Raw genomic sequence first — 9,997 nt, 5'->3', positions numbered from 1 at the left:
CACCAGCGATGCAAACGACCGCGTTGGGATCGCAGCTGTGATTGGCTTGCCCAGCTACAGTTGCTAAGGCCAAGCCCATAACAGCCGGTGACGACAGAGCAGGGAGAGTCGAATCCAGGGCGAGCGACGCGGCATCCAACATCTCAGGGGGTAAGAGCTCTTCGAACCGCTCGATACCCGCCTGTAGCACGCGTTGCAGGGCCAGTTCTCGGCCCGCAATGCCCTCACCCGCGCCTTCACACAGAAGGCGCAGCACTAAGCATATCGCGTCTTTGCTATGCCCCTCTGGAATGTCAGGAACATCTGACGCGGGCAGGCTAGGCACCGGGATGTCCACCTCGACGGCGACTTTGTCAGCTATTTCCACCATCCTGTTTAGCTGTTCCTTGGACAGGGAGGTACGAGGTATCGTAGTGGACAGGGCATTGTGGAAGGCGTCGATAAACGAGTAGAGCTTCGAACTGGCCATGAGGCCATGCACTGGGGATATCCCGTCAACCACTGCTGATACCGCCAATACAGTTGCTAGCGACGCAAGCGGTACCTGCGTCTCGTCCGCCACGAACGAACAGACCCACTTCCGCAGGACTCGCCCCCAGCAGTGAAACAGGGCGTGCAACTTCTGGAGTCGGATCCAGCACTCCGGAGAGCACGCCACTGCCCCACAGACGCAGCGGTAAGCCCACTGCGACTCCCAGGAGAGGCCGGCGAGCTGCATGACGGTCCGAATCCGCTCAGCGACGTGCAGCACAGGGCTCAGGCAGACCGCACAGGCCGGGGTAAGAAGCCGACTGTAGTCGTCCTGCCAGACAGCCAGCAGAGGACTGCGCGCGATTTCTTCGCCCTCCTCTATGGTACGCAGGGCCACGAGTCCAAAGTTTCCTTGCGCCACTTCTCGGCGTGTCACCAACATTTTAACATTTCACAGACGTACAACTTTGAAGGAGTGGTTTCCAGTTTCGACTCGGTACTCTTGCCGCTCACGAGGCTCTGCCTGCCGCTCACGAGGCTCGGCCTGCCGCGCACGAGGCTCTGCCTGCCGCTCACGAGAGTCTGACTGCCGCTCACGAGGCTCGGCCTGCCGTTTCCGGTCCGTCAGACGTTCAGAAGGCTCCTCACGCGGAGTTCTTGTGGGCGGTCGGGATGCAGGCGCGTTCTTCCCGGCAGGCTTGGCAGTTCGCTTGGGCAGTTTTAAAGCATTTGCATTTCCTGATGTTACGGGCCGATCTACGGACTCCGTCTCGGGAGAAAGCACTGCAATTGGGGGTGGCTCGTCACGTGGAACCGGCTGGGTCCGAATTTCGCGAAGCGGAGCTCTCACCTCTCGAGGCGGAGCTCTCACCTCTCGAGGGGGAGCTCTCGCCTCTAGAGGTAACTCCTGGGAACTCTCAGCCATGTCAACGACACCATGCCTGTGGAGTGACGGAGAGTACGACTCCAGGTTGGGTTGCACCGATGAGTACCCATAGGTCATCGGTTGCTCCTCGACCCAAGGGCCAGGCCTATGAATTATTCTCCTGGTTACCAGTTCCGTTGGTTGGCCCTCAAATCCAGCTCGGGTGTGTCCACCCTCTATTAACGGACGAGGCTGCCAGGTCTGAGTCTCCAGTTGTCTGCGGGGAAACTCGTTGGTAGGAGCCCAACGAGGCTCAGGAGACCACGGCTCAGGAGACAGCGATTCCATGCGACGACGCCCATTTCCCATTGGAGCCGACTCGGCAGAGCTCTGTCTACGTGGACCTCGAAACTCTTCGCGATGGTAGGCAGCAGGGTCACGGTGGTACGTCGGTGGTGTGTGCACGTACTCCGGCGGCGCGCGGTAGTACGTCGCAACCGGCGCAACCGGTGCCGCAACCGACGCCGCAACCGGCAGTCTGTCCAATGGTGCCGGGACGGAAGCGGTGTAGGCCTCTCGACGCTCGGTCTGGGGAGTGAACTCCCAGCGGGGTGGCTCCTGTACTCTCACGCCACAGTCGCAGCATAAGCTTTGCCTTGTCGGATGTTCAGTTCTCGGTGGCGCCGGGGGGCGGTTGGGGGGACGCCCTTTAGGCGTGGCAGGTCTGCAGCTCAGACTGCATGAGGGTTGGATCTCTTCGCTCTCGGACTCGAATGTGACAATAGGTCTACCGTCCGGTGTTACTGCAGGCTTCAGGGGGGGTCGGCTTCCAGCCTGGGGATACAGAGACGAGGCTCGCCGCTGCCCCACACGCTTGGTGAATATTGGACGCCGATCCCAGTGCGCCGAACTCAAACTATGGTTCCCACTGGGTCCGTGAGCAGGCAAGCCAGGCGTAGGCACGCTATACGTAGGCATGCTATGCGCAGGCATGCTATGCGCAGGCATGCTATGCGCAGGCATGCTATGCACAGGCATGCTATGCGCAGGCATGCTATGCACAGGCATGCTATGCGCAGGCATGCTATGCACAGGCATGCTATGCGCAGGCATGCTATGCACAGGCATGCTATGCGTAGGATGGGTAGGCATGTTATGCGTAGGCATGCTATGCGTAGGCATGTTATGCGTAGGCATGCTATGCGTAGGCGCGCTATGCGTAGGCGCGCTATGCGTAGGCGCGCTATAGGTAGGCGCTACAGACGCTGGCTTCACCACAGCTGGCACCTCCGTTCCGGCATCAGACCCTACAATTTTGTCTTTCATGGAATCGTTGATAACCAGAGAGACCGCGCGCTCCTTGCTAAGCCACCTATGTGGCGGGGGGCGCCTTTCAGGAATCACGTTGACCGCCATGGCTACATCCTGACGCCCTCCTTTGCTGACAAGCTGCCGAAAGTTCCATGGCTGGCCGTTGACGTTGCATGAAACACCCTTGCCGTTGGTGTCGTACTGGAGGGAGAAATCCTTTAGAACCTCCGGAGAACAAACAGCCGTGTGCATATTGCGCAATTCGTGAGGTTGGTTCGCGAACTTAGAAACACCACCGACCTAGTCTAACAGAGTCACAGCAGGCACATCGAGGGCATCTCAGAGAAACCATAATGGCGAATTGCCTTCAGTCGTGGACGACTCCTCGGCACGTAGACGACGTGAGCCGCGCCAGAGTTAATGGCCGGGAGGTGGTGGTGCAGGCCATGTACGAACATGTGACAGGCGCTGAGCGTTGCGGAGGGGTGCTCATTCATGAGCAGACAGCGGACGGGTTCGTTCCCTGGGTTGAGTCACTCACCGACTTCGGGATCCTAGAGGCAAAAGTTTTCGATGACACCCTTATCACGGTGACCTCGGACTCTACCGTCCTCTCGTACTCCGTTGGCGCCGATGGCGAATTGCAGTTGCAGAGATCCGCAACCATCGAGGGGTGTCGCAGTCCTAACACCATTGGCGTGGCGCTAGATGTCTGTCGCGACAGCGTAGCAGCGTGCAGCAGTGCCGGAACCGTGGTGGTACTGGACGGAGCTTCGTGGGAGGTATGTCATCGATGGCAGGCTCATGAGGCGGAAACGTGGTGCGTGACGTTCAACAAGGACGGGATGTTAGCCACGGGAGCGGACGACAGAGAGCTCCGCATCTGGGACACCCGAGACTTGCAACGACCTGTGGCCTCGAACGCGAAGTCACATGACGCTGGGGTTACTGTTGCCCAATGGGCAGACGACCACCGAGTGTACACCGGCAGCTACGACGGCCATCTGCGTCTATTCGACACGCGACAGCTCTCCAGACCAGTTGCAGAGGTCCGATGTCTGGATGGTATATGGCGCATTCGCCCTTCTGGCCAGTCTCTTCTGGTGGCATGCACGTGGAGCGGCTTGCAGAAATTCAGCAGTGACCTTTCTGAGGAAGCGTCGTGGTTTACGGAACAGAGGGGCCGTCTTTGGTACGGTGTCACATCCACACGAGATGGGTACGCTGCTTGCAGCTTTTACGACAACAGCGTTATAACATGGAACTAGATCTCTTGGCACCACTGGTCCAGGCTTTCTGAAGGTGCCTTCGTGCTCGGTTGCTTCCATCCGTAGAGGTCGCCTATGTTCTGCTGTATGTCCCTGCCAAAATCCAGCGCTTCGCGTACTGTGCGAGGGAACTCAGTTACGACGCTGACGATTGTCGGAGTGGCTGCTACGACACTCCCACAGAACTCACGCTGGGTAACCTTCTCCTTCATGGCCCTAAACACCGCGGCTTCGTGTGGAGACTCGTAAAATGGCAGCTGCAGCAGCCGCACACTGCCTTGTCGCGACGCCACCAGCAGCAGTCTCCGGCGAGTCGTGCCCTGTGTTGTTTGGTCTCCGATGGACAGCGTCCCGAGGCCGTTGTCTCTGCCCGTACCTGGAATACTCTGTTCAACTGCGTGATTCTCGTTCCTTCGCGCCTACTCTGGCTTCGGTACAGGCAAGCCTGGTCGTCCACATCAAAGGTTGCCAACTGACCGGATCGCGCGCCAACAAATACCTCCCGTGTATGGCGATTGTAGGTCACGGCAGTCACCTCCCGTGGTACAGCATTACGCACCATTCCAAGCAGACGTAGAGATAAACCTGTATCCACGCCGTCAAGGACCCACATATATCATATCGAGATGCCGGTGGGGGAAGGTACGAGCCAAGTCCCTGGTGACCCTGCGGCACTTTAGAGGTGTCGTTTTCCAGCGCCCAGAAACCCAACGCTCCGCTTTTGTCTCCTGTGATCAGTAGAGCGTGCTCCGCGTCGCAGGGAGCGTAGGCGTCGGCCTTGGCCCGAAAACCCCCCTCAGCATGCATGACAGTAACAGGGCAACTGTGGGGGGAAAAGAAATCGTCGACGCCGTGAAAGGCTGCCTTGCCTCGGAAGGCGCTGCCTTCAAAAATCGAGCGTGTCGTGTGGTCGAAGTGCAAAACAACAACAGACCCATCGCGAAGACCAATGAATATGTGCGAGAAGATGCCCAGTCGGCAAGCGCTCATTGAATACACGGGGCCGCATACGCTGTGGGTGCATACCAGGGTGCAGGTCTTGCAGCAGTAGACGCGTACTTCAGTGTCGCGACCTGCCGAAAAAAGAACCCCATCATTGAAGTGCATCCCCGCTATTCGGCAGCAGTGCGCCGGGATCGGCCCTAGCGGGCCCAAAGACGGGCTGTGGACAATGTCAGAGAGCAGCTCCAAGTCCTCAGCGCTGTAGTCCTGTGGGACGGGCAAACAACTGATCTGACCGTTGGCGAAGCCAATGAACCACATCCCAGAGGTGGCACAAAAATAGGAAGCAGTCACCAACTCGTCGAGATTCTCGCACCACTCAAGCAGAAATCCAGCCTCCTCGTCGCCGCGTGGGACGAGCCCCAAAGTTATCGGCCCTAGCGTCTGCCTGAGCATCATCTGACATGATATTCGTGGCGTTCTCGACGCCACGCTTGGGGGTATTAGAGGGTTTGTGGACTGCTCAACGTCGAGCCGACGGAAAGGAAACGCCTGGGGAGCCCCCCACAATCCGAGACGCGCTTTAGTGATATTAGTAGCCGCGTCCCAGCGCATCCACGAAGATATGAGCGAGTCGACCGACGATATGGGACTGAAGTCACAAGAGGCCGTGAGGATGTACGTGCTGGTCATGGCCGCAGCCCGTAAACCCATGGACGGCTCTTGGATATGCGCAACCACGCGAGGCTCGCTGTTGTCGCTTCCTCTTGCGCAGTCGGCGAAATCTCTGAACGCATTACTACCGCGCACGTCACGGTGGTGAGCCAGATTGGACAACCACCGATGCAGTCGTATCCTGCGGTCGTGCACGTGGGAAATATCGAACTGCCTGATGAACGTCTTTCCCGGCAGAGACGGAAGGGTTGGGACGGCTTTAGCAATCCGAGTGTACAGGTCATTCTGGTAATTAGAGGAGCAGTGGCTTACGAATTCAGCAAAACGCTTCCAGGTTATCCAACGACGCACCACCGACTCCTTAGAAATATCCAACCCCCGAGATAGTTGCTCCTGTGCCGTGGCCAGCTCCTCAGGCTTGATGGCAGTGACCACTACGCGATATATAACATGGCTGATCTCCGCGGGCTCGGCCCACGCGTTGTGCATTTCCATCTCGTGGGGCTGGACCATCTGACCATAGGCCGTCGAGTAAGCAAAGGTATCGACGTCGCAGATTACACTTGGCGGGTCTCCAAGCCTGTCTCGGTAAGACGCATCGGAGGTAACCTACACTGAAGGTGCTGCATTTACAGTGGAATTTAGATATTTGCTACAGCACACGAGGCATTGGCGGCATGCTGGACGGCCTTCTGGACGTGCAGCATCGGGACCTCGACAGCCTCGCAGTTAACGGCGTTCGAGCCGTCTCGTAGTAGTCAGCTGCACGACTCGACCTCGACGTGAAGCTGCCGCCCAGCAGGAACCCGGGACGAGTTGTCGGCAGGAAAATGGTGCACCCGCGTGTCTTCTCACTGGGAGCTTCCACACGCTGCTTGTAGGCGGATCTTTCATGGAGCAAAGGGCGGCTGGCGTTCTTCACATAGGTGTGAAAGGCGGATCGCCCCCGCAGATTCAATGGCGGCACCTTTGGCTTAGGTGGTAGCGACGCGATATCTGGCATCGCGGACTGTGCTGCTTCTGCCGATCCAATCCCAGCGTCAGGCTGTCGCTTCGCAGCTCCTGTGAGGGGGGGCTGTTCTGCATCAGTCCGTTGTCGTTTGTGCGGCGACATTCTAATGCTGACACCGCTCGGACTCGTCGACCGGTCCAGGCCGTCAGTGGCAGGTATGTCGCGCCGCCCCCTGGGGGATGGATGGTCATCCAACTGAATTTGGGGGAAGTCGTCAATAGGGCGGGGCGGTTGAGTTGTTGCGGAGTGCAGCATGTCTCCGCTTGGCCTGCCGCGTGGCGAAGGCCTTGCAACCGTTGGAACCACGCTGATGAACTGGCACTCCGAAGACTGCTCCCGGGGTATACATACGCCATGTAAGGGCGAAGGTGGGCGGTGGGACTTGGGGTGAGATGACACGTACGTGACAGGGTCCAGCGTCATCTGCACTGCAGTTTGCTTGACTACGCCCAGGGCCTGTCTTGCTGGCGCTGTTGCCTCATCAGTTGCCGGCCGCGGCGTGGCGAGAAGGCTGAGTTCGCTGACATTCACCGACAGGCGCGAAGCAACTCCCAGCGGCGCCTCAGTCCGAACCTCCCCGACCATCTCATCCCCTTGAATTGCCAGGTGGCTCGTGCTACGGCCGAGAGGCGCACGAGGTGTATCAATCTCATCGCTGGGAGGTGCCGCCCCCACGACGCTGGCTTGACAGAATCGCCGACTCATCGTCAGCAGAGGTGACTCCATATCTACGTGTATTTGCAGGGGAGTCCTTGGAGGCAGCGGTGCCATACGTCTGCGTGGTGGATCTCTCACGGGAGGAGCCCCCTCTGAGTCAGACAGCTCGAATTCATCGCTCAGAGAATCCTCCTCATGACACTGCGTTCCGACCTCCACAGTTCTTGTTACAACGGTCTCGGCTCTTGTCGTTGCAGTTGCCGGAGAATCTTCATCCAACCACTTTAGAAGCTGGTGTCGCAGTGTCCGCTTCAGACATTGCAAGAACTCCTTTCGCAGCGCAATTATTTGCTTCGTAAATATAGTAGTCGCCCAGATAATGAGAATCACCCAAATCAGCATGAAGGCCTGTAGATACGTCTCGGATCGTGAGAAATGGACGTTTCGCAGTTCACTCAGAGCACGGAAGTCCACGTATTTCGGAATAACCCCAACTAAATCGACCGAAAGAGGGCCAGGGACCCAGGCAGTCACAGGTCTGTCCCAGCATTGGCTCCAAATGCCGTCTTCCCGCGGTCGCCACCCCACGAGAGACACAGGCCTGACGCTCTCTTCAAGAGTAGAGAACCGGCGGTCGCAGGCGTGGTTGGTCAGATTCCAGCCATGCACCATCGGTGTGCGACGTGTGTGCGAACCACACACGTCGCGTGCTATTTGTGGGGCGGCATTAATATTGTGTATACGTAATCCTATATCGACCTCGAAAGAGTGCCTCCCTAAACCCTAAAACGATCGGAGCTGGTTTTTTTGGCTGGTTTTCCTAAAAAACCAGAACAGCAGGAATTCAGCAAAGGCCTGGAGGGTCGGCGCTGATATGGGTTCCCCCGTCCTGCACGAATCATGTTTGCGAACATGACTCTACGAACTGACATTTGTCGAATTCTGTGCCATGCACGTGGATCTTTGCATGCAGTACTCCGCTGAGAGGGCTGCCGCGCTCTTGGAGACCGCGGTAGATAGCGGTTTTTCTGGAGTCGTCTGGAATGAAACCGTTGATCTTCGGTCATCTGCCGAATTCCAGTCGCGAATATGCTTTCCTGCTGGAGCAAACTTCACGTCTCGCCTCCGAGGAAAGATTAAACCTGCACTGATGTCACGGCAGTTGGCGGACCTTGGACTCGAGTTTAAGGAGTTCCCGTTGCAGGCTTCTAGACTCACGGTCATCACAGACGAGGCGGATAGGCTCACTAGCCTCAGTCGACTCGGTAAGTTCGACATTCTCGCTGTGCGACCCGTCACTGAAAAGGCCTTCGCGTCGGCAGTGGCGTCGGGTCCGGTGGACATCATCCAGGTCGACCTTACGCTAGAAAGACTGCCTTTCTCGGCTCGCCGCCAACTGTTGCTGCAGGCTGCGAGACGGGAGCTCTACTTTGAGTTCTGCCTCGATGAGGTGCTGCAGTCTCAAGCACGTGTGCGCCTGTTTTTCCGGCATCTGTTGCCCTTTGTGAGGTTCTTGCCTCATAAGCTGATCTTGCTGACCACTGGCGCTGCCTCGCCGCTGAGCATACGCGGACCTGCTGACCTGCAGAACCTGGCTCGTTTGGCGGGGGTCAAAGGTGAGAATCTAGTCCGGCGAATACTCAGCCAATGTCACCTCTGACAATGCCCTTGGATGCCTGTATCGTGCTGCCTGTCGAAGATCTTGTTACGGATTCACGGTGGATGTAGGGGAAGACGAAGCTCAGTCGCAGTAGCTGCCCACTTGGCGACGTTTTCACGAATGAGCTGCAGCAACCACGAGCTAGACTGGTAGTCGTCGAGCTCTACGCTGTCCAACTGCGTCTCCGCTTTGTCGAGGGCTTCCTGAGCTCGGTGCAAGGCTGCAGGAAAATCCTTGCAGATGTCGGTTAGGAACAGGCAATAGTTGAGCTCTGCAGTCAAGACCAGCGAGTTCGTCGGCGGTCTTTCTGACGTGGCTTGTAGTGCGTCCTCGTACGACCTGCTGGCCGCGTCTCGAGACTGTGTTCGTATCTGTACATGACGAATGGCTTCCTCACCTCGCACAAATAACGTAAGCAATCTGCCTTTTGTATCACTAAACGTGGATCGTTCGACGTCAGAATCTCCAACACTCGGATTTGCTCTTCCAGAAGGCGTCGGAGAGCTGAATTCACAAGCTTTATGTATTTCTCAACAGCCGTGGTGTCACGTTTCAACCCTTGGGCAAGGAATGCCAAGGCTTTCCCCTGCTGAAATAGTCACATGTATCTCACCTTCAGTATACGACGGAACTGTCGATGGTAGTTAACGGCTTCCTTGAATGAGGCTACCACAACGGTGGTCGAAAACTCATCTAGAGGTTCTTGCAGAGCCTGTAGATGAGGAAGCAACTTCTGCACGTCACAGGCTCTTTTCGCCCGGATCGCCAACTGCAACTCGAAGACGACACTCATGAAATAATGATTTGGCTAAGGGATTGGTCACCACGCACAGATTAGTTTCTCACACCGCGGTGAGACTTGATCTTCTGCGGCTGGTGGAAGCCGAACTTGGCTCGGTTGGCCATTGTCTTGAGGTACCGCATCTTGCCGGTGCCCTGAGTTCGTCGGCGCATCGCCTTCTCAGACCAGTTGTATCGCCTCATTTTGGAGTCGGGGAATCCGCAGGACGAGCATCGCTCCTTGGTCTTATGGAAGGAGCGCTTTCCACACCGCTTGCAGAGGATGTGGGACTTCTTATTGCGAAGACCGAAAGAACCAGTTCCTTTACCACACTTGCCCATGCCGAATCAGCAGG

General features: G+C 57.3%; 8 protein-coding genes across 12 annotated transcripts; 2 read left to right on the top strand and 6 right to left on the bottom strand.

Moving 5' to 3' along the window:
• Nucleotides 1-913, bottom strand: KVP18_000950 (uncharacterized protein; the record flags this gene model as incomplete). Of its 2 annotated transcripts, none has more annotated exons than XM_067950485.1 (1): nt 1-718. In XM_067950485.1, a coding segment is annotated over one exon (718 nt), but the record flags the coding sequence as incomplete, so codon positions are not given. The 2 variants fall into 2 exon arrangements, with proteins under 2 accessions (XP_067806054.1, XP_067806053.1); XM_067950484.1 differs by having other exon boundaries at nt 4-913.
• Nucleotides 914-922: 9 nt separating this feature from the next.
• On the bottom strand, nt 923-2,899 carry KVP18_000947 (uncharacterized protein; the record flags this gene model as incomplete). Its single annotated transcript, XM_067950481.1, has 1 exon — nt 923-2,899. The coding sequence occupies one exon, from the start codon at nt 2,897-2,899 to the stop codon at nt 923-925; it is 1,977 nt and encodes a 658-aa protein (XP_067806050.1).
• Nucleotides 2,900-3,000: 101 nt separating this feature from the next.
• On the top strand, nt 3,001-3,915 carry KVP18_000943 (uncharacterized protein; the record flags this gene model as incomplete). Of its 2 annotated transcripts, XM_067950475.1 has the most annotated exons (2): nt 3,001-3,712; nt 3,742-3,791. In XM_067950475.1, the coding sequence occupies 2 exons, from the start codon at nt 3,001-3,003 to the stop codon at nt 3,789-3,791; spliced, it is 762 nt and encodes a 253-aa protein (XP_067806044.1). The 2 variants fall into 2 exon arrangements, with proteins under 2 accessions (XP_067806044.1, XP_067806043.1); XM_067950474.1 differs by having other exon boundaries at nt 3,001-3,915.
• KVP18_000945 (uncharacterized protein) lies at nt 3,912-6,161 on the bottom strand (the record flags this gene model as incomplete). 2 transcript variants are annotated; one of them, XM_067950478.1, is made up of 5 exons in its annotated part: nt 3,912-4,078; nt 4,106-4,309; nt 4,339-4,500; nt 4,527-6,116; nt 6,146-6,161. In XM_067950478.1, 5 exons carry the CDS (start codon nt 6,159-6,161, stop codon nt 3,912-3,914), a joined length of 2,139 nt encoding a protein of 712 aa, XP_067806047.1. The 2 variants fall into 2 exon arrangements, with proteins under 2 accessions (XP_067806047.1, XP_067806046.1); XM_067950477.1 differs by lacking the exons at nt 3,912-4,078; nt 4,106-4,309; nt 6,146-6,161 and having other exon boundaries at nt 4,447-6,045.
• A 23-nt stretch (nt 6,162-6,184) lies between these two features.
• Nucleotides 6,185-7,873, bottom strand: KVP18_000949 (uncharacterized protein; the record flags this gene model as incomplete). The annotated part of the gene is made up of 1 exon (XM_067950483.1): nt 6,185-7,873. The coding sequence occupies one exon, from the start codon at nt 7,871-7,873 to the stop codon at nt 6,185-6,187; it is 1,689 nt and encodes a 562-aa protein (XP_067806052.1).
• Nucleotides 7,874-8,150: 277 nt separating this feature from the next.
• KVP18_000948 (uncharacterized protein) lies at nt 8,151-8,861 on the top strand (the record flags this gene model as incomplete). Its single annotated transcript, XM_067950482.1, has 1 exon — nt 8,151-8,861. The coding sequence occupies one exon, from the start codon at nt 8,151-8,153 to the stop codon at nt 8,859-8,861; it is 711 nt and encodes a 236-aa protein (XP_067806051.1).
• Nucleotides 8,862-8,914: 53 nt separating this feature from the next.
• Nucleotides 8,915-9,654, bottom strand: KVP18_000946 (uncharacterized protein; the record flags this gene model as incomplete). Of its 2 annotated transcripts, XM_067950480.1 has the most annotated exons (3): nt 8,915-9,220; nt 9,259-9,447; nt 9,475-9,654. In XM_067950480.1, 3 exons carry the CDS (start codon nt 9,652-9,654, stop codon nt 8,915-8,917), a joined length of 675 nt encoding a protein of 224 aa, XP_067806049.1. The 2 variants fall into 2 exon arrangements, with proteins under 2 accessions (XP_067806049.1, XP_067806048.1); XM_067950479.1 differs by lacking the exons at nt 8,915-9,220; nt 9,259-9,447 and having other exon boundaries at nt 9,460-9,654.
• A 41-nt stretch (nt 9,655-9,695) lies between these two features.
• On the bottom strand, nt 9,696-9,983 carry KVP18_000944 (uncharacterized protein; the record flags this gene model as incomplete). Its single annotated transcript, XM_067950476.1, has 1 exon — nt 9,696-9,983. The coding sequence occupies one exon, from the start codon at nt 9,981-9,983 to the stop codon at nt 9,696-9,698; it is 288 nt and encodes a 95-aa protein (XP_067806045.1).
• Nucleotides 9,984-9,997: the final 14 nt, after the last annotated feature.

Source organism: the organism of the source record quoted next (genome assembly GCF_019968955.1).
Source record: "MAG: Porospora cf. gigantea A chromosome Unknown PgA_NODE_865_length_9997_cov_346.809, whole genome shotgun sequence".
Lineage (NCBI taxonomy): Eukaryota > Apicomplexa > Conoidasida > Eugregarinorida > Porosporidae > Porospora > Porospora cf. gigantea A.
Note: the sequence above shows the minus strand (reverse complement) of the source record. Positions and strands in the feature narration are given on the sequence as shown.